The sequence below is a fragment of the Scyliorhinus torazame genome, chromosome 13, assembly GCF_047496885.1.
Source record: "Scyliorhinus torazame isolate Kashiwa2021f chromosome 13, sScyTor2.1, whole genome shotgun sequence".
Classification (NCBI taxonomy): Eukaryota; Metazoa; Chordata; class Chondrichthyes; order Carcharhiniformes; family Scyliorhinidae; genus Scyliorhinus; species Scyliorhinus torazame.
Genome location: NC_092719.1, coordinates 219,845,826 through 219,866,032, shown reverse-complemented (window position 1 = coordinate 219,866,032; position 20,207 = coordinate 219,845,826). Strand labels below are relative to the sequence as shown.

Sequence of the window (20,207 nt, the reverse complement as noted above, 5' to 3'; positions counted from 1 at the left end):
GGTTTGGGAAGATTGTTGCTGATTTGGGAAGTTTGTTGCGGGTTTGGGAAGTTTGTTGCTGGTTTGGGAAGTTTGTTGCGGGTTTGGGAAGTTTGTTGCGGGTTTGGGAAGTTCGTTGCAGGTTTGGGAAGTCTGTTGCTGGTTTGGGAAGTTTGTTGCGGGTTTGGGAAGTTTGTTGCTGATTTGGGAAGTTTGTTTCTGGTTTGGGAAGTTTGTTTCTGGTTTGGGAAGTTTGTTGCAGGTTTGGGAAGTTTGTTGCGGGTTTGGGAAGTTTGTTGCCGGTTTGGAAATTTTGTTGCGGGTTTGGGAAGTTTGTTGCAGGTTTGGGAAGTTTGTTGCGGGTTTGGGAATTTTGTTGCAGGTTTGGGAAGTTTGTTGCAGGTTTGGGAAGTTTGTTGCGGGTTTGGGAAGTTTGTTGCAGGTTTGGGGAGTTTGTTGCTGATTTGGGAAGTTTGTTTTAGGTTTGGGAAGTTTATTGCGTGTTTGGGAAGTTTGTTGCGGGTTTGGGAAGTTTGTTGCGGGTTTAGGAAGTTTGTTGCAGGTTTGGGATGTTTGTTGCTGGTTTGGGAAGTTTGTTGCAGGTTTGGGAAGTTTGTTGCGGGTTTGGGAAGTTTGTTGCAGGTTTGGGGATGTTTGTTGCTGATTTGGGAAGTTTGTTGCGGGTTTGGGAAGTTTGTTTCTGGTTTGGGAAGATTGTTGCTGATTTGGGAAGTTTGTTGCGGGTTTGGGAAGTTTGTTGCTGGTTTGGGAAGTTTGTTGCGGGTTTGGGAAGTTTGTTGCGGGTTTGGGAAGTTTGTTGCAGGTTTGGGAAGTCTGTTGCTGGTTTGGGAAGTTTGTTGCGGGTTTGGGAAGTTTGTTGCTGATTTGGGAAGTTTGTTTCTGGTTTGGGAAGTTTGTTTCTGGTTTGGGAAGTTTGTTGCAGGTTTGGGAAGTTTGTTGCGGGTTTGGGAAGTTTGTTGCCGGTTTGGAAATTTTGTTGCGGGTTTGGGAAGTTTGTTGCAGGTTTGGGAAGTTTGTTGCGGGTTTGGGAATTTTGTTGCAGGTTTGGGAAGTTTGTTGCAGGTTTGGGAAGTTTGTTGCGGGTTTGGGAAGTTTGTTGCGGGTTTGGGATGTTTGTTGCTGGTTTGGGAAGTTTGTTGCTGGTTTGGGAAGTTTGTTGCACGTTTGGGATGTTTGTTGCAGGTTTGGCAAGTTTGTTGCAGGTTTGGGAAGTTTTTTGCTGGTTTGGGATGTTTGTTGCTGGTTTGGGAAGTTTGTTGCAGGTTTGGGAAGTTTGTTGCAGGTTTGGGAAGTTTGTTGCTGATTTGGGAAGTTTGTTGCAGTTTTGGGAAGTTTGTTTCTGGTTTGGGAAGTTTGTTGCGGGTTTGGGAAGTTTGTTGCGGGTTTGGGAAGTTTGTTGCGGGTTTGGGAAGTTTGTTGCAGGTTTGGGAAGTTTGTTGCTGATTTGGGAAGTTTGTTGCAGGTTTGGGAAGTTTGTTGCTTGTTTGGGAAGTTTGTTGCGGGTTTGGGAAGTTTGTTGCTGGTTTGGGAAGTTTGTTGCGGGTTTGGGAAGTTTGTTGCGGGTTTGGGAAGTTCGTTGCAGGTTTGGGAAGTCTGTTGCTGGTTTGGGAAGTTTGTTGCGGGTTTGGGAAGTTTGTTGCTGATTTGGGAAGTTTGTTTCTGGTTTGGGAAGTTTGTTTCTGGTTTGGGAAGTTTGTTGCAGGTTTGGGAAGTTTGTTGCGGGTTTGGGAAGTTTGTTGCCGGTTTGGAAATTTTGTTGCGGGTTTGGGAAGTTTGTTGCAGGTTTGGGAAGTTTGTTGCGGGTTTGGGAATTTTGTTGCAGGTTTGGGAAGTTTGTTGCAGGTTTGGGAAGTTTGTTGCGGGTTTGGGAAGTTTGTTGCAGGTTTGGGGAGTTTGTTGCTGATTTGGGAAGTTTGTTTTAGGTTTGGGAAGTTTATTGCGTGTTTGGGAAGTTTGTTGCGGGTTTGGGAAGTTTGTTGCGGGTTTAGGAAGTTTGTTGCAGGTTTGGGATGTTTGTTGCTGGTTTGGGAAGTTTGTTGCAGGTTTGGGAAGTTTGTTGCGGGTTTGGGAAGTTTGTTGCAGGTTTGGGGATGTTTGTTGCTGATTTGGGAAGTTTGTTGCGGGTTTGGGAAGTTTGTTTCTGGTTTGGGAAGATTGTTGCTGATTTGGGAAGTTTGTTGCGGGTTTGGGAAGTTTGTTGCTGGTTTGGGAAGTTTGTTGCGGGTTTGGGAAGTTTGTTGCGGGTTTGGGAAGTTTGTTGCAGGTTTGGGAAGTCTGTTGCTGGTTTGGGAAGTTTGTTGCGGGTTTGGGAAGTTTGTTGCTGATTTGGGAAGTTTGTTTCTGGTTTGGGAAGTTTGTTTCTGGTTTGGGAAGTTTGTTGCAGGTTTGGGAAGTTTGTTGCGGGTTTGGGAAGTTTGTTGCCGGTTTGGAAATTTTGTTGCGGGTTTGGGAAGTTTGTTGCAGGTTTGGGAAGTTTGTTGCGGGTTTGGGAATTTTGTTGCAGGTTTGGGAAGTTTGTTGCAGGTTTGGGAAGTTTGTTGCGGGTTTGGGAAGTTTGTTGCGGGTTTGGGATGTTTGTTGCTGGTTTGGGAAGTTTGTTGCTGGTTTGGGAAGTTTGTTGCACGTTTGGGATGTTTGTTGCAGGTTTGGCAAGTTTGTTGCAGGTTTGGGAAGTTTTTTGCTGGTTTGGGATGTTTGTTGCTGGTTTGGGAAGTTTGTTGCAGGTTTGGGAAGTTTGTTGCAGGTTTGGGAAGTTTGTTGCTGATTTGGGAAGTTTGTTGCAGTTTTGGGAAGTTTGTTTCTGGTTTGGGAAGTTTGTTGCGGGTTTGGGAAGTTTGTTGCGGGTTTGGGAAGTTTGTTGCGGGTTTGGGAAGTTTGTTGCAGGTTTGGGAAGTTTGTTGCTGATTTGGGAAGTTTGTTGCAGGTTTGGGAAGTTTGTCGCAGGTTTGGGATGTTTGTTGCTGGTTTGGGAAGTTTGTTGCAGGTTTGGGAAGTTTGTTGCTGGTTTGGGGAGTTTGTTGCGGGTTTGGGAAGTTTGTTGCAGGTTTGGGGAGTTTGTTGCTGATTTGGGAAGTTTGTTGCGGGTTTGGGAAGTTTGTTGCTGGTTTGGGAAGTTTGTTGCAGGTTTGGGAAGTTTGTTGCGGGTTTGGGAAGTTTGTTGCAGGTTTGGGAAGTTTGTTGCGGGTTTGGGAAGTTTGTTGCAGGTTTGGGGATGTTTGTTGCTGATTTGGGAAGTTTGTTGCTGATTTGGGAAGTTTGTTGCGGGTTTGGGAAGTTTGTTGATGGTTTGGGAAGTTTGTTTCTGGTTTGGGAAGATTGTTGCTGATTCGGGAAGTTTGTTGCGGGTTTGGGAAGTTTGTTGCTGGTTTGGGAAGTTTGTTGCGGGTTTGGGAAGTTTGTTGCGGGTTTGGGAAGTCTGTTGCTGGTTTGGGAAGTTTGTTGCGGGTTTGGGAAGTTTGTTGCTGATTTGGGAAGTTTGTGTCTGGTTTGGGAAGTTTGTTGCCGGTTTGGGAAGTTTGTTGCAGGTTTGGGAAGTTTGTTGCGGGTTTGGGAAGTTTGTTGCCGGTTTGGGAAGTTTGTTGCCGGTTTGGGAAGTTTGTTGCAGGTTTGGGAAGTTTGTTGCGGGTTTGGGAAGTTTGTTGCCGGTTTGGGAATTTTGTCCCAGAATTGGGAAGTTTTTTTCTGGTTTGGGAAGTTTGTTGCAGGTTTGGGAAGTTTGTTGCATGTTTGGGAAGTTTGTTGCTGGTATGGGAAGGTTGTTGCAGGTTTGGGAAGTTTGTTGCTGGTTTGGGAAGGTTTTTGCAGGTTTGGGAAGTTTGTTGCTGGTTTGGGAAGTGTGTTGCAGGTTTGGGAAGTTTGTTCCAGAATTGGGAAGTTTGTTGCAGGTTTGGGAAGTTTGTTGCAGGTTTGGGAAGTTTGTTGCTGGTATGGGAAGGTTGTTGCAGGTTTGGGAAGTTTGTTGCTGGTTTGGGAAGGTTGTTGCAGGTTTGGGAAGTTTGTTGCTGGTTTGGGAAGTTTGTTGCGTGTTTGGGAAGTTTGTTGCGTGTTTGGGAAGTTTGTTGCAGGTTTGGGAAGTTTGTTGCGGGTTTGGGAAGTTTGTTGCGTGTTTGGGAAGTTTGTTGCTGGTTTGGGAAGTTCGTTGCTGGTTTGGGAAGTTTGTTTTCGGTTTGCAGACAGTTTGCTGCGGGTTTTTGGAGGTTTTGCTGCGGGTTTTTGGAGGTTTTGCTGCGGGTTTGGGAAGTTTGCAGACGGGCAGCGGAAGGGGCGGGAGGTTTCCCGGAACTCGCCGCCGGGAGAAGTTAACCCCAAGTTTAGAAACTCTTTCTGGGAGTTCGGAGGTGACTGAGTCCCTCCTCTCCCCACTCGCGTCTGTTTTAATTTTGCTATTTGGACCCATCCCGCTCCCCTCCCGGTGAGTTCCCACCTCCCTGGATTCGAGCCCAGGAGTAGGGGCTGCTTGACTGTGGGAGGCATCGCCGAGTCCGGAGGGGATCAGAGGACCCCAGACCTGGGACAGGATTCCGACAGGACCACCCCCCCCACCCCCAGGGCACTGAGGCCAAATGGTAGCTCCCCCCAAAGCCAGGGTACTGAGGTCCAATGCAAGCCCCCATTCCATTGCCAGTGTCCTGGGTTTAGTCTGGGTAACCACACCAGGGCAGCCAGTTAATAACCAAAGCAAAACAAATTGGATTCAGAGCTTCTACATTTAAGGGACATCATTGAGATTATCCACACTCCGGGTGAGGTAAACAACTTTAAAAGGAAAAAGAAAACTTGCATTTCTATAGCACCTTTCACATCCTCACAGGATCCCAATGTGCTTTGCAGCTGATCAAGTACTTCTTGAAGTGTAACAGTGTGCTGGTGTGGCACAGGAAGATTGCACAGAGGGCCATGTGATACCGAGCAGGTAATCTGGGTTGAGGTGTTGGTTGATGGTTACATTGACCTCAGGACCCCAAGGCTGACTCTTGGAAATAGTGTCCGTGTGATTCCCCCCCCCCCCCCCCTTGTCCTGGGGCCAGGATTTATCCGGGAACAAATATCAGTAAAACAGATTCTCTGGTCTTTAGCACATTGCTGGTTGTGGGATCTTGCTGTGCGCGGGCCGGTGGCTGAGTTTCCTGCATTGCGACTGCTTCGAAAGCGTTTCATTGGCTGAATAAGGCTTTGGGGTGGCGCGGGTCTGATAGTTGCTGTGAAAATGTGAACTTACCACACCTCCCCCCCTCCCCCTCCCCCACCGCCTCCCCCTCCCCACATCTCCTCTCCCCCCCATGCCTCCCCTCCCCCTCCAACGCCTCCCTCCCCCTCCCACGCCTCCCTCCCCCTCCCACGCCTCCCCTCCCCCACATCTCATCTGCCCCACACCCTCCCCCACGCCTCCCCCTCACGCCCACGCCTCCCCTCCCCTCCACGCCTCCCCATCCCCTCCCCCACACCTCCCCTCCCCCCACGCCGCTCCCCTCCCCCACACCTCACCCTCCCCCACGACTCCCCCTCCCCACGACTCCCCATCGCCCCACGACTCCCCTCCCCCCACGCCTCCCCTCCCCCCACGCCTCCCTCCCCCACGCCTCCCCTCCCCCACGCCTCCCCCTCCCCCCACGCCTCCCCCTCCCCATATCTCCCCCCTCCCCACATCTCCCCCTCCCCACATCTCCCCCTCCCCCCACGTCTCCCCCTCCCCCCATGTCTCCCCTCCCCCCACGTCTCCCCTCCCACGCCCCCCCTTCCCCCACACCTCCCTCCCCCACATCTCCCCCTCCCCCACGCCTCCCCCTCCCCATATCTCCCCCTCCCCCACATCTCCCCCTCCCCCACATCTCCCCCTCCCCCCCACGTCTCCCCCTCCCCCACGCCTCCCCCTCCCACGCCTCCCCTCCCCCACATCTCCCCTCCCCCACATCACGCCTCCCCTCCCCCACGCCTCCCCCTCCCCCCACCGCCACCCCTTCCCCCGCACGCCTCCCCTCCCCCGGACGCCTCCACCTAACCCTCCACATGCGTCCTCCCTCCCCCCACACCGCCTCCCCCACACCTCCCCTCCCCCACACCTCCCCCTCCCCCCTCGCCTCCCCCTCCCCACGCCTCCCCTCCCCCCAGGCCTCCCCACGCCTCCCCTCCCCACCCCCCCACTCCTCCCCCTCCCACCTCCGCCTAACCCTCCCCACGCGTCCTCCCTCCACCCACGCCTCTCCCCTCCCCCACGCCGCTCCCCTCCCCTCCCCACACCTCACCCTCCCCCCACGACTCCCCCCCACGACTCCCCCTCCCCCACGACTCCCACTCCGCCCACGCCCCCCTCCCCATATATCTCCCCCCTCCCCCACATCTCCCCTGCCCCCACGTCTCCCCTCCCCACGTCTCCCCTCCCCACGCCTCCCCCTCCCCCACATCTCCCCTGCCCCCACGTCTCCCCTGCCCCCACGTCTCCCCTCCCCACGCCTCCCCCTCCCCCCACGCCTCCCTCCCCCACATCTCCCCTCCCCCCACGACTCCCCCTCCCCCCACGACTCCCCTCCCCCCACGACTCCCCCTCCCCACGCCTCCCCTCCCCCACATCTCCCCTCCCCCACATCTCCCCCTCCCCCACATCTCCCCCTCCCCCACATCTCCCCCTCCCCACATCTCCCCCTCCCCCCACGTCTCCCCTCCCCCCACACCTCCCCTCCCCCCACACCTCCTCCTCCCCCACCACCTCCTCCTCCCCCCACGCCTCCCCTCCCCACGCCTCCCCCTCCCCCCACCGCCACCCCTTCCCCCGCACGCCTCCCCCTCCCCCGGACGCCTCCACCTAACCCTCCCCATGCGTCCTCCCTCCCCCCACCGCCTCCCCCACACCTCCCCTCCCCCACCCCTCCCCCACACCTCCCCTCCCCCACCCCTCCCCCACACCTCCCCCTCCCCCCTCGCCTCCCCTCCCCCACGCCTCCCCTCCCCCCGCCTCCCCTCCCCCCCCAGGCCTCCCCACGCCTCCCCTCCCCACCCCCCCACTCCTCCACCTCCCACCTCCGCCTAACCCTCCCCCACGCGTCCTCCCTCCACCCACGCCTCTCCCCTCCCCCCACGCCGCTCCCCTCCCCCCACGCCGCTCCCCTCCCCTCCCACACCTCACCCTCCCCCACGACGCCCCCTCCCCCACGACTCCCCCTCCCCCCACGACTCCCCCTCCCCCCACGACTCCCCCTCCCCCCATGACTCCCCCTCCCCCCCACGACTCCCCTCCCCCACGCCTCCCCTCCCCATATCTCCCCCCTCCCCCACATCTCCCCCTCCCCCACATCTCCCCCTCCCCCCACGTCTCCCCTCCCCCACGTCTCCCCTCCCCACGCCTCCCCCTCCCCCCACGCCTCCCCCCACGCCTCCCCTCCCCCACGCCTCCCCCACGCCTCCCCTCCCCCCCACACCTCCCCTCCCCCACGCCTCCCCTCCCCACGTCTCCACTGCCCCCAAGCCTCCCCACCCCCCACTCCTCCCCACCCCCACTCCTCCCCCTCCCACCTCCGCCTACCTCCTCACCCCACGCGCCCTCCCTCCCTCCACCGCCTCCCCCACACCTACCCCAACCCACGACTCCCCCCATGCCTCCCCTCCCCACACGCCTCCCCCTCCCCCACGCCTCCCCTACCTCCATGCCTCCCCCTCCCCCCACGCTCCCCCTACCCCCACCGCCTCCCCATACCCCCATGCTTCCCTCTCCCCCACGCCTCCCCCTCCCCCCACACCTCCCCCTCCCCCCACCGCCTCCCCATCCCCCCATGCCTCCCCTCCCCCACGCCTCCCCTCCCCCACGCCTCCGCCTCCCCTACCCCCACGTCTCCCCCTCCCCCACGCCTCCCCTCCCCACATCTCCCCATCCCCCCATGCCTCCCCTCCCCACGCCTCCCCCTCCCCCCACACCTCCCCTCCCCCACGCCTCCCCTGCCTCACCGCTCCCCCTTCCCCCCACGCCTCCCTCCCCCGCACGCCTCCCCTCCCCCGCACGCCTCCCCTCCCCCACACCTCCCCCTCCCACCTCCGCCTAACCCTCCACACGCGTCCTCCCCCCCCAACCGCCTCCTTCACACCTCCCTCCCCCACGACTCCCCCTCCCCACACCTCCACCTCCCCCCACGCCTCCCCTCCCCATACGCCTCCCCTCCCCATATCTCCCCCTCCATCACATCTCCCCCTCCCCCAAGTCTACCCCTCCCCCCACGCCTCCCCTCCCCCACACCTCCCCCTCCCCCACCACCTCCTCCTCCCCCACGCCTCCCCCTCCCCACGCCTCCCCTCCCCCACATCTCACCTCCCCCCACGCCTCCCCTCCCCCACATCTCACCTCCCCCCACCGCCACCCCTTCCCCCGCACGCCTCCCCTCCCCCCGGACGCCTCCACCTAACCCTCCCCCACGCGTCCTCCCTCCACCCACTGCCTCCCCCACACCTCCCCTCCACCCACGCCTCTCCCCTCCCCCCACGCCGCTCCCCTCCCCTCCCCCACGACTCCTCCTCCCCCACGACTCCCCTCCCCCACGACTCCCCTCCCCCACGACTCCTCCTCCCCCCACGACTCCCCTCCCCCCCACGACTCCCCTCCCCCACGACTCCCCTCCCCCACGACTCCTCCTCCCCCCACGACTCCCCCTCCCCCCCACGACTCCCCTCCCCCCACGACTCCCCCTCCCCCCACGCCTCCCCCTCCCCATATCTCCCCCTCCCCCACATCTCCCCCTCCCCACATCTTCCCCTCCCCACATCTCCCCCTTCCCCACGTCTCCCCTCCCCACGCCTCCCTCCCCCACGCCTCCCCCTCCCCCCACGCCCCCCTCTCCCCCACCCCTTCCCCCGCACGCCTTCCCTCCCCCGGACGCCTCCACCTAACCCTCCCCCACGCGTCCTCCCTCCACCCACTGCCTCCCCCACACCTCCCCTCCACCCACGCCTCTCCCCTCCCCCCACGCCGCTCCCCTCCCCTCCCCCACGACTCCTCCTCCCCCCACGACTCCCCTCCCCACGACTCCTCCTCCCCCCACGACTCCCCCTCCCCCCACGACTCCCCTCCCCCCACGACTCCCCTCCCCCACGACTCCTCCTCCCCCCACGACTCCCCCTCCCCCCCACGACTCCCCTCCCCCCACGACTCCCCCTCCCCCCACGACTCCCCCTCCCCCCACGCCTCCCCCTCCCCATATCTCCCCCTCCCCCACATCTCCCCCTCCCCCACATCTCCCCCTCCCCACATCTCCCCTCCCCACATCTTCCCCTCCCCACATCTCCCCCTCCCCACATCTCCCCTCCCCCACGTCTCCCCTCCCCACGTCTCCCCTCCCCACGCCTCCCTCCCCCACGCCTCCCCTCCCCCACGCCCCCCTCTTCCCCCCACCGCCACCCCCTCCCCCGCACGCCTCCCCCCACCGCCACCCCCTCCCCGCACGCCTCCCCCTCCCCTGCACGCCTCCCCCTACGCCTCCCCTCCCCCTCCCACCTCCGCCTAACCCTCCCCATGCGTCCTCCCTCCCCCACCGCCTCCCCCACACCTCCCCTCCCCCACACCTCCCCACACCTCTCCCTCCCCCACACCTCCCCCTCCCCCCACGCCTCCCCTCCCCACGACTTCCCCTCCCCACGCCTCCCCCTCCACCACATCTCTCCCTCCCCCACGCATCGCCCTCCCCCACTGCCTCCCCCTCCCCACACCTCCCCTCCCCCCACGCCTCCCCCTCCCCCCACGCTTCCCCCATGCCTCCCCTCCCCCCACGCCTCCCCTCCCCAAGCCTCCCACTCCCCCACACCTCCCCCTGCCCATGCCACCCCATCCCCCCACGCCACCCCCTCCCCCACGCCTCCCCTCCCCACGCCTCCCCTCCCCATGCCTCCCCCTCCCCACGCCACCCCTCCCCCCACGCCTCCCCACACCTCCCCTCCCCCACGTCACCCCCTCCCACACGTCTCCCCCTCCCCACGCCTCCCCTCCCCATGTCTCCCCCTCCCCACGCCTCCCCTCCCCCTCACGCCACCCCCTCCCCCCACGTCTCCCCATGCCCCCCTCCCCACGCCTCCCCTCCCCCACGCCTCCCCTGCCCCACGTCTCCCCCTCCCCCACCGCCTCCCCCTCACGCCACCCCCTCCCCCCACGTCTCCCCATGCCCCCCTCCCCCACGCCTCCCCCTGCCCCACGTCTCCCCCTCCCCCACCGCCTCCCCCTCACGCCACCCCCTCCCCCCACGTCTCCCCCTCCCCTCACGCCTCCCCTCCCCACACCTCCCTCCCCACGCCTCTCCCTCCCCACGCCTCCCCCTCCCACGCCTCCCCTCCCCCCTCGCTTCCCCCACGCCTCCCCTCCCACACACCTCCCCCCTCCGCCACGCCTCCCTCCCCACGCTTCCCCTCTCCATGCCTTCCCCTCCCCCCACGCCTCCCCTCCCCCACGTCTCCCCTCCCCCACCGCCTCCCCGCCCATCCCCACGCCTCTCCCCTCCCCCCACGTCTCCCCCACCGCCTCCCCGCCCATCCCCACGCCTCTCCCCTCCCCCCACGTCTCCCCCTCCCTCCACTCCTCCCCCTCCCCCACTCCTCCCCCTCCCCCACTCCTCCCCCTCCCCCACTCCTCCCCCTCCCTCCACTCCTCCCCCTCCCCCACTCCTCCCCCTCCCCGCACGCCTCCCCTCCCACCGCCTCCCCCCACGCCTCCCCTCCCCCCACCCGCCTCCCCTCCCCCGCACGCCTCCCCCACCGCCTCCCCCACCCCTCTCCCTCCCCCACCACTCCCCCTCCCCCCACGACTCCCCCACGCCTCCCCTCCCCCACGACTTCCCCTCCCCATGCCTCCCCTCCCCCCCACCGCCTCCCCCTCCCTCCACGCCTCCCCCTCCCCCCACGCCTCCCCCTACACTTCTATTCCCTCTGTATGTTTACCCCTCTTCCCATTCTCTGCGTAAAGACGCTTAAAGATTCAGGTTTTGTTCTGCTATTACAGGTGGCCGGCAGTCGGAGTGTCGGGGGAGGAGCAGAGTCAGCACAAACATGACAATCTCTTTGTTAAACAGCTCACAACGAGGCCACTTGGCCCCTCGAGCCTCTGCCCGCTCTCTGCTGGAACTCTCACATTAGTCCCATTCCCAGTAGCTCGGGAGGTTTCTCTTCCCGATTACACGGGGAAGCTGCCCCCGTGCGTGTTATACATCCGACCGGCTTTCCATTCCGCATCTTAATCATTTGAGGTTAATTTTTTCTTTAATTTGTTCCCAAGGGCGAGATGGATGAAGGGAAGGTACAGAGGAGGAAAAGAGAAAGGAGGTTGAAGGATGCTGAGCGACCACAGCAAAATCTTCAAGCGAGGGGCGAGAACAGACAGATAGATGAGACACTCGTGCGGAGACTGGAGCGGACAAGGGAGAAAGCGGCTGTGGTAAAGCTGAAGGAGGAATCGTCATGGACAATCTGCAGCCAGATCATCCTGCCCTATCTAACTGCGGGTTTGGGAATGGTGTGTGCTGGACTTGTCCTCAGCACCATCCAGGTCAGTGTATGTCCCACCATCTCTCTCTCTGGGGGGGGCGCTCTCTCTCTCTCTCTCTCTCTCTCTCTCGAGGGGGGGTTTGGTCGCTCTTTGGGGGGCGGGGGGGGGGGGGGGGGGCGGGTTGGGTCTCTCTCTGGGAGTCTCTCTCTCTGGGGATCTCTTTGGAGTATTGTGAGCAGTTTTGGGCCCCGTATCTAAGGAAGGATGTGCTGGCCTTGGAAAGGGTCCAGAGGAGGTTCACAAGAATGATCCCTGGAATGAAGAGCTTGTCGTATGAGGAACGTTTGAGGACTCTCGGTCTGTACTCGTTGGAGTTTAGAAGGACGAGGGGGGATCTTATTGAAATTTACAGGATACTGCGAGGCCTGGATAGAGTGGACGCGGAGAGGATGTTTCCACTTGTAGGAAAAACTAGAACCAGAGGACACCATCTCAGACTAAAGGGACGATCCTTGAACACAGAGATGAGGAGGAATTTCTTCAGCCAGAGGGTGGTGAATCTGTGGAACTCTTTGCCGCAGAAGGCTGTGGAGGCCAAATCACTGAGTGTCTTTAAGACCGAGAGAGATAGGTTCTTGATTAATAAGGGGATCAGGAGTTATGGGGAGAAGGCAGGAGAATGGGGATGAGAAAATATCAGCCATGATTGAATGGTGAAGAAGATTCGATGGGCCGAGTGGCCTAATTCTGCTCCTATGTCTTATGGTCTTATGGGTCTCTCTCTTTCTCTCTCTGAGTCTCACTCTCTCTCTTTCTCTGTCTCTCTGGGTCTCACTCTCTCTGTCTCTCCCTCTCTTACTCTCTCTGTCTCTCTCTCCGATGTCATGTGAGTGTACCTTTAAGAAATGGGTGTTTATAAATGGGTGTGTATATAAATATCTGTAGTGAGAGTACCTTTACGAAATGGGTGTTTAGGACTTCCGGTTGCGGCGATGACCAGCTAAGCCGCACGTTTCGGCGGCTCCAGCTCGAACGGACATTCGGGCTCTTTTAAGAGCCCCAACGGGAAATTTTTTCAAGACCAAACCCGGTGTGGGGTGAGGCAACAGTGCGTCGTCCCCCCAACGAAAAAGAAAAATATCGGCGGCGGCCAGATCGCGAAGAATCCTCGAGGACAGGGGCAGGAGGAAAAAGGAGCAAGATGGCGGCGGAGGGAGCCCAGGCGACATGGGGACCGGACCAGGACGAATTTTTAAGACGGTGTGTGGAGCTGCTAAAAAAGGAGGTGCTGGCCCCGATGCTACAGGCAATCGAGGGGCTTAAAGAGACACAAAAGGCCCAGGAGATAGAGCTCCGTGTGGTGGAGCAGAAGGTGACGGACAACGAGGACGAGATCCTGGGCCTAGCGGTCAAAATGCAGACGCACGAGGCGCTCCATAAGAAGTGCACCGAAAGGATTCAAGTCCTGGAAAACAGATCACGGAGAAAGAACCTCCGTATCCTGGGTCTCCCCGAGGGAGTGGAAGGCGCTGACGGCGGGGCTTACGCGAGCACGATGCTACGCTCGCTAATGGGAGCTGAGGATCTCGGGCCCCTTGGAAGTGGAAGGGGCCCACCGGGTCCCTGCGAGGAGACCAAAGGCGGGAGAACCACCTAGGGCGATGATCGTGCGATTTCACCGCTTCAATGACAGAGAGGCGGTTCTGAGATGGGCCAAGAAGGTACGGAGTAGTAGATGGGAGAATGCGGTGATACGAGTGTATCAGGATTGGAGTGCGGAGGTGGCGAGAAGGAGGGCGAGTTTCAATCTAGCCAAGGAGGTGCTGCACAAGAAGAAAGTGAAGTTCGGGATGTTGCGGCCGGCGCGACTGTGGGTCACGCACCAGGAGAGGCATTACTACTTCGAAACGGCGGAAGAAGCATGGACCTTCATTAAAAACGAGAAACTGGACCAGAACTGAGGGACTGATGTTGGAGCGGAAACGACAATGCTGATGTATATAGAGGTGTAAATTGGGGAGGGGGGGACACTGAGAAATGTGGGCGCCGGTGGGGGGGAAGAAGAGACACAGGCGGGGGACGGGGAATGGGAGCGGGGCGGTAGGGGGAGTGCGCCATGGGGGGGCGGGGCGGTTCTAGAGAGCGCGGGGTTTCTTTTTCTTTTTTCCGCGTCAGAGAGATGATGGCGGGAAGATAGGCGCAAGGTGGATGGGAGTTCCTCACACGGGGGGGTCAAGGAGAGAGCGGGAGAAGCCGGGGTCAGTTGAAGTCAGCTGACTTTCGGAAGCAATATGGGGGCAGTAACCATGCTAGATGGGGATCTAGCGGGGGGGAGGGAGAGGGGGACAATTGGGTTGCTGCTGCTGAGATCGAAAGGGAGCTGGTAAGAGAAAAGGTGGTCGGGGCGGGAATGCGCCGCCTGGGGTCGAGTGGGTGCGCGGGACCGGGACGGGGGACTGGCCCAGAGAGGGTGATGGCTAGTCGACAGGGAGTCCGGCTGATCACGTGGAACGTGAGAGGCCTAAATGGGCCGATTAAGAGGGCCCGAGTGTTCGCGCACTTAAAGGGACTGAGGGCAGACGTGGCCATGCTTCAGGAGACACACCTGAAGGTGGCGGACCAAGTTAGGTTAAGGAAAGGATGGGTGGGACAGGTGTTCCACTCAGGGCTGGACGCAAAGAACAGAGGGGTGGTCATATTGGTGGGGAAATGGGTGTCATTCGAAGCTAGGAACACTGTAGTGGACAGCGGGGGCAGATATGTGATGGTGAGCGGCAGACTGCAGGGAATGGAGGTCGTGTTGGTCAACATATATGCCCCGAACTGGGACGATGCGGGATTTATGAAACGGATGCTGGGACGCATCCCGGACCTGGAGGTAGGAAACCTGATAATGGGGGGGGGGACTTTAACACCGTGCTAGACCCAGGGTTAGATAGATCTAGATCCAGGACCGGAAGAAGGCCGGCAGCGGCCAAGGTGCTTAGGGGGTTTATGGAGCAAATGGGGGGAGTGGATCCGTGGAGTTCTCCTTTTTCTCCCATGTCCATAAGGTATACTCCCGGATAGAGTTCTTCGTTCTGGGAAGGTCACTGATTTTGAGGGTGGAAGGAACGGAGTACTCGGCCATAGCTGTTGCAGACCATGCCCCACATTGGGTGGATCTGGAACTAGGAGAGGAGAGGGAACAGCGTCCACTCTGGCGACTGGATGTGGGATTATTGGTGGATGAGGGAGTCTGCGGAAGAGTGCGGGGATGTATCGAAAGGTACCTGGAGGCCAACGATGATGGGGAGGTCCGAGTGGGGGTAGTATGGGAAGCGCTGAAGGCGGTGGTCAGGTGAGAGTTGATCTCCATCAGGGCCCACAAGGGGAAAACAGAGGCCAAAGAGAGGGAAAGATTACTGGGGGAGATTTTGAGTGTGGATAAAAAATATGCGGAGGCCCCGGACGAAGGACTATACAAAGAGAGGCGACGACTCCAGACGGAGTTCGACCTGCTGACCACAGGGAGGGCAGAGGCACAGTGGAGGAAGGCACAGGGGATGAGATATGAGTATGGGGAAAAGGCGAGTCGCCTGTTGGCCCACCAGCTGCGAAAGAGGACAGTGGCGAGGGAAATAGGGGGAGTTAGAGATGAAACGGGAACCACGGTGCGGAGAGCAGGGCAGATAAATGAGGTGTTTAAGACCTTCTATGAGAGGTTATATGTCCCAACCCCCGGAGGGAAAAGAGGGGATGCAGCAGTTTCTGGACCAACTAAGATTCCCGAGGGTGGAGGAGCAGGAGGTGGCAGGCCTGGGGGCGCCAATTGGGGTGGACGAGGTGACCAAAGGGCTGGGGAACATGCAGGCAGGGAAGGCCCCGGGACCTGACGGGTTCCCGGTGGAATTTTATAGAAAATATGTGGACTTGTTGGCCCCGCTGCTGGTAAGAACCTTTAACGAGGCCAGAGAAGGGGGGACCCTACCCCCGACAATGTCGGAGGCGACGATATCACTAATCTTGAAGCGAGATAAAGACCCGCTGCAGTGTGGGTCCTATAGGCCTATCTCACTCCTAAATGTGGACGCCAAGTTGCTGGCAAAGGTGCTGGCAACGAGGATGGAGGATTGTGTCCCGGGGGTGGTGCACGAAGATCAGACAGGGTTCGTAAAGGGGAGACAATTGAATGTCAACGTGCGACGGCTATTGGGGGTGATAATGATGCCCCCAGCAGAGGGGGAGGCAGAGATAGTGGCAGCGATGGATGCAGAGAAGGCATTTGATAGGGTAGAGTGGGAGTATCTATGGGAGGTGCTGAGGAGATTTGGGTTCGGGGAGGGGTTTGTCAGTTGGGTCAAACTCCTCTATGGGGCCCCAACGGCAAGTGTAGTCACAAATCGGCAAAGGTCGGAGTATTTTCGGTTACATAGGGAAACAAGACAGGGATGCCCGCTGTCCCCATTACTGTTCGCACTGGCAATTGAACCACTGGCCATAGCGCTGAGAGACTCCAGAAAATGGAGGGGGTTGGTTAGAGGGGAGAGGAACACCGAGTGTCACTCTACGCAGATGACCTACTGCTGTATGTGACGGACCCAGTGGGGGGGATGACAGAGGTCATGCAGATATTGAGGGAGTTTGGAGATTTCTCGGGATATAGGCTTAACATGGGAAAGAGTGAGCTTTTCGTAGTACACCCTGGGGACCAGAGTGGAGGGATAGATGGCCTGCCGCTAAGGAGAGTGGAAAGAAACTTCCGATATTTGGGGATTCAGATAGCCAGGAGCTGGGAACCTTACACAGACTCAATCTGACTCGACTGGTGGAATAAATGGAAGAGGATTTCAAAAGGTGGGATATGCAGCCGCTGTCACTGGCGGGCAGAGTGCAGGCAATTAAGATGATGGTCCTCCCGAGGTTCCTATTTGTGTTTCAATGTCTCCCTATACTGATCACTAAGGCCTTTTTCAAAAAAATAGATAGGAGCATCATGAGCTTCGTGTGGGCAGGGAAGGCCCCGAGGGTAAGGAGGGGGTTCCTGCAACGTCGCAGGGACAGAGGGGGACTGGCGTTGCCGAATTTGGGCGACTACTACTGGGCCGCCAACGTGGCGATGATCCGCAAGTGGATGATAGAGGGAGAGGGGGCGGCGTGGAAAAGGCTGGAGATGGCGTCCTGTGAAGGAACGAGCTTAAAAGCGCTGGTGACGGCGCCGCTACCGCTCTCCCCGAAAAGGTTTACCACGAACCCAGTGGTGGCAGCAACATTAAGTATCTGGGGGTAATGGCGGCGACAGAGGGGTGTGCTGGGAGCCTTGGTGTGGTCCCCGATCAGGAACAACCATAGGTTTGCCCCAGGGAGGCTGGACAGAGGATTCCAGAGTTGGCACCGGGCAGGAATCAGGAGAGTGGGAGACTTATTTATAGATGGGACGTTTGCGAGCTTGGGAGCGCTAGAGGAAAAGTATGAGCTGCCCCTGGGGAATATCTTTAGGTATATGCGGGTGAGAGCGTTCACGAGACAACAGGTGAGGGAATTTCCGCTGCTCCCGACACAGGGGATCCAGGACAGGATGCTTTCGGGGGTGTGGGTCGGGGAGGGCAAAGTGTCCGAAATATACCGGGAGATGAGAGAAGAGGGGGAGGAGTTGGTGGACAAACTGAAGGGAAAATGGGAAGAAGAGCTCGGGGAGGAGATTGAGGAGGGTTTGTGGGCTGATGCCCTAAGTAGGGTAAATTCCTCTTCCTCGTGTGCCAGGCTTAGCCTGATCCAATTTAAGGTGCTGCATAGAGCACACATAACGGGAGCGAGGCTGAGCAGGTTCTTCGGAGTGGAAGACAAATGCGGGAGGTGCGGGGAAGCCCGGCGAACCACACACATATGTTTTGGTCGTGTCCAGCACTGGAGGGGTATTGGAGGGGAGTGGCGGGAGTGATCTCGAAGGTGGTGAAGGTCCGGGTCAAACCAGGCTGGGGGTTAGCTATATTTGGGGTAGCGGATGAGCCAGGAGTGCAGGAGGCGAAAGAGGCCGGTATTGTGGCCTTTGCGTTCCTAGTAGCCCGGCGCAGGATTTTACTCATGTGGAAGGAAGCGAAACCCCCCGGACTGGAGGCCTGGATAAACGATATGACGGGGTTCATAAAGCTGGAGCGGATGAAGTTTGCACTGAGAGGATCGGCTCAAGGGTTCACCAGGCGGTGGCAACCGTTCCTCGACTATCTAGCGGAACGTTAGGGGGAAAATAGATATCCAGCAGCAGCAGCCCCGGGGGGGGGGGGGGGGGGGAGGAGGGGGGGAAGGAAGGGGGGGGGGTAAATTGTTTGTGTTCTAGATGGGGAGAGGGGGTGGGGGGAGCATTACTTAGTGTTATTTGGTTAGTTTACTATATTATTTAAACAATGTTGTTTAGCAGGTATCATGCTACCGTCTTTGTTGATTTGTAAGGGGGAAAAATTGTGTTTGAAAACTTTAATAAAATATATATATTTTTTTAAAATGGGTGTTTATTACTGCAGTGATGTCAGAGTGTGGGGGGAGCTGGGCTGTCTGTCAGCTTTTTACTTTTGTTTTAGGCTGTTTGCTGCAGGGTGTGTTTCAGTTTCGTTTTCAGTGTTGGAGCTGAAGCCAGACAGAGCAGGTGTACTGTTGATCTCTCTGCCATGAAAAGACTATCTCTTGATCATTTGGTGAATTCAGAATTATAAATGTTCTCAGTAGTGGATGTAAACCCAATGTGCTTCTGTTAAAAGGTGTTTCTTATGTCTTCTGGATGTTGTTTGGGAAGTTGAGGATTACTTAGTGTCGTATGCTTTGGGGGTTGTATTTGAATTGATGGTTGCTAAGATGTTCACTGTATGTTTTAAAAAGGTTAACTTGAGTTCATAGAATAAACATTGTTTTGCTTTAAAAAATACTTTTCCATTTCTGCTGTCCCACACCTGTAGAGTGGGCCGTGTGCTCCCCGTACCACAATCTATTAAAAGTTGTGGGTCAGGTGAACTCCATGATACACTTTGGGGTTCTCTAAACCCTGGCCCATAACACTGTCTCTCTCTCTCTCTCCCTCTGTCTCTCTCTCCCTCTCTAGGTCTCACTCTCGCTGTCTCTCTCTCTCTCTGTCTCTCTCACTCTCTCTCCCACTCTGGGTCTCACTCTCTCTGTCTCTCTCTTTCTCTCTCTCTGTCTCCCTTCTCTCTCTCTGGCTATCTCTGTCGCTCTCTCTCTCTCTCTCACTCTCTGTCTCTCTCACTCTCTGTCTCTCTCTCTTTCTCTGGGTCTCTCTCTCTCACTCTCTGTCTTTCTTTCTCTGTCTCTCTCTCTGTTTCTCTGTCTCTCTCTGTCTGTCTCTCTCTGTCACTCTCTCTCTCACTCTTTGGGCGAAATTCTCCGGAAACGGCGCGATGCCCGCCGACTGGCGCCCAAAACGGCGCAAATCAGACGGGCATCGCGCTGCCCCAAAGGTGCGGAATGCTCCACATCTTTGGGGGCCGAGCCCCAACCTTAAGGGGCTAGGTCGGCGCCGGACGAATTTCCGCCCCGCCAACTGGCGGAAAAGGCATTTGGTGCCCCGCCAGCTGGCGCGGAAATGACATCTCGGGGCGGCGCATGCGCGGGAGCGTCAGCGGCCGCTGACAGTTTCCCACGCATGCGCAGTGGAGGGAGTCTCTTCCGCCTCCGCCATGGTGGAGACTGTGGCGAAGGCGGAAGGGAAAGAGTGCCCCCACGGCACAGGCCCCCCCGCGGATCGGAGGGCCCCGATCGCGGGCCAGGCCACCGTGGGGGCACCCCCCGGGGCCAGATCGCCCCGCGACCCCCCCAGGACCCCGGAGCCCGCCCGCGCAGCCTTGTCCCGCCGGTAAGGTAGGAGGTTTAATTTACGCTGGCGGGACAGGCATTTTAGCGGCGGGACTTCGGCCCATCCGGGCCGGAGAATCGAGCGGGGGGGGGGCCCGCCAACCGGCGCGGCCCGATTCCCGCCCCCCGCCGAATATCCGGTGCCGGAGTCTTCGCCAACTGGCGGGGGCGGGATTCACGGCAGCCCCCGGCGATTCTCCAACCCGGCGGGGGGGTCGGAGAATCTCGCCCTCTGTCTCTGTCACTCTGTCTCTCTCTGTCACTCTCTCTCTCTGTCACTCTCTCTCTCTGTCACTCTCTCTCTGTCACTCTGTCTCTCTCTGTCACTCTCTCTCTCTGTCACTCTGTCTCTCTCTGCCACTCTCTCTCTCTGTCACTCTCTCTGTCACTCTCTCTCTCTGTCACTCTCTCTGTCACTCTCTCTCTCTGTCACTCTCTGTCTCTCTCTGTCACTCTCTGTCTCTCTCTCTCTCTCTCTGTCACTCTCTCTCTCTGTCACTCTCTCTCTCTGTCACTCTCTCTCTGTCACTCTCTCTCTCTGTCACTCTCTCTCTGTCACTCTCTCTCTCTGTCACTCTCTGTCTCTCTCTGTCACTCTCTGTCTCTCTCTCTCTCTCTCTGTCACTCTCTCTCTCTGTCACTCTCTCTCTGTCACTCTCTCTCTCTGTCACTCTCTCTCTGTCATTCTCTCTGTCACTCTCTCTCTGTCACTCTCTGTCTGTCACTCTCTCTCTCTGTCACTCTCTGTCTCTCTCTGTCACTCTCTGTCTCTCTCTCTCTGTCACTCTCTCTCTCTGTCACTCTCTCTCTGTCACTCTCTCTCTGTCACTCTCTCTCTGTCGCTCTCTCTCTGTCACTCTCTGTCTCTCTCTGTCACTCTCTGTCTCTCTGTCACTCTCTGTCTCTCTGTCTCTCTCTCTGT

At 58.6% G+C, this 20,207-nt stretch overlaps 1 protein-coding gene across 1 annotated transcript in view; it reads left to right on the top strand.

The window, feature by feature from the left end:
- The first annotated feature begins 4,274 nt into the window (after positions 1–4,274).
- Positions 4,275–20,207, top strand: part of LOC140387645 (solute carrier family 41 member 1-like) — a 142,684-nt gene continuing 126,751 nt past the window's right edge. The window contains exons 1-2 of the mRNA XM_072470842.1: positions 4,275–4,912; positions 11,237–11,506. Of these exons, the coding sequence (XP_072326943.1) occupies positions 11,243–11,506 (264 nt within the window). The 5' untranslated portion in view covers positions 4,275–4,912; positions 11,237–11,242. The remainder of the gene's footprint in view (positions 4,913–11,236; positions 11,507–20,207) is intronic.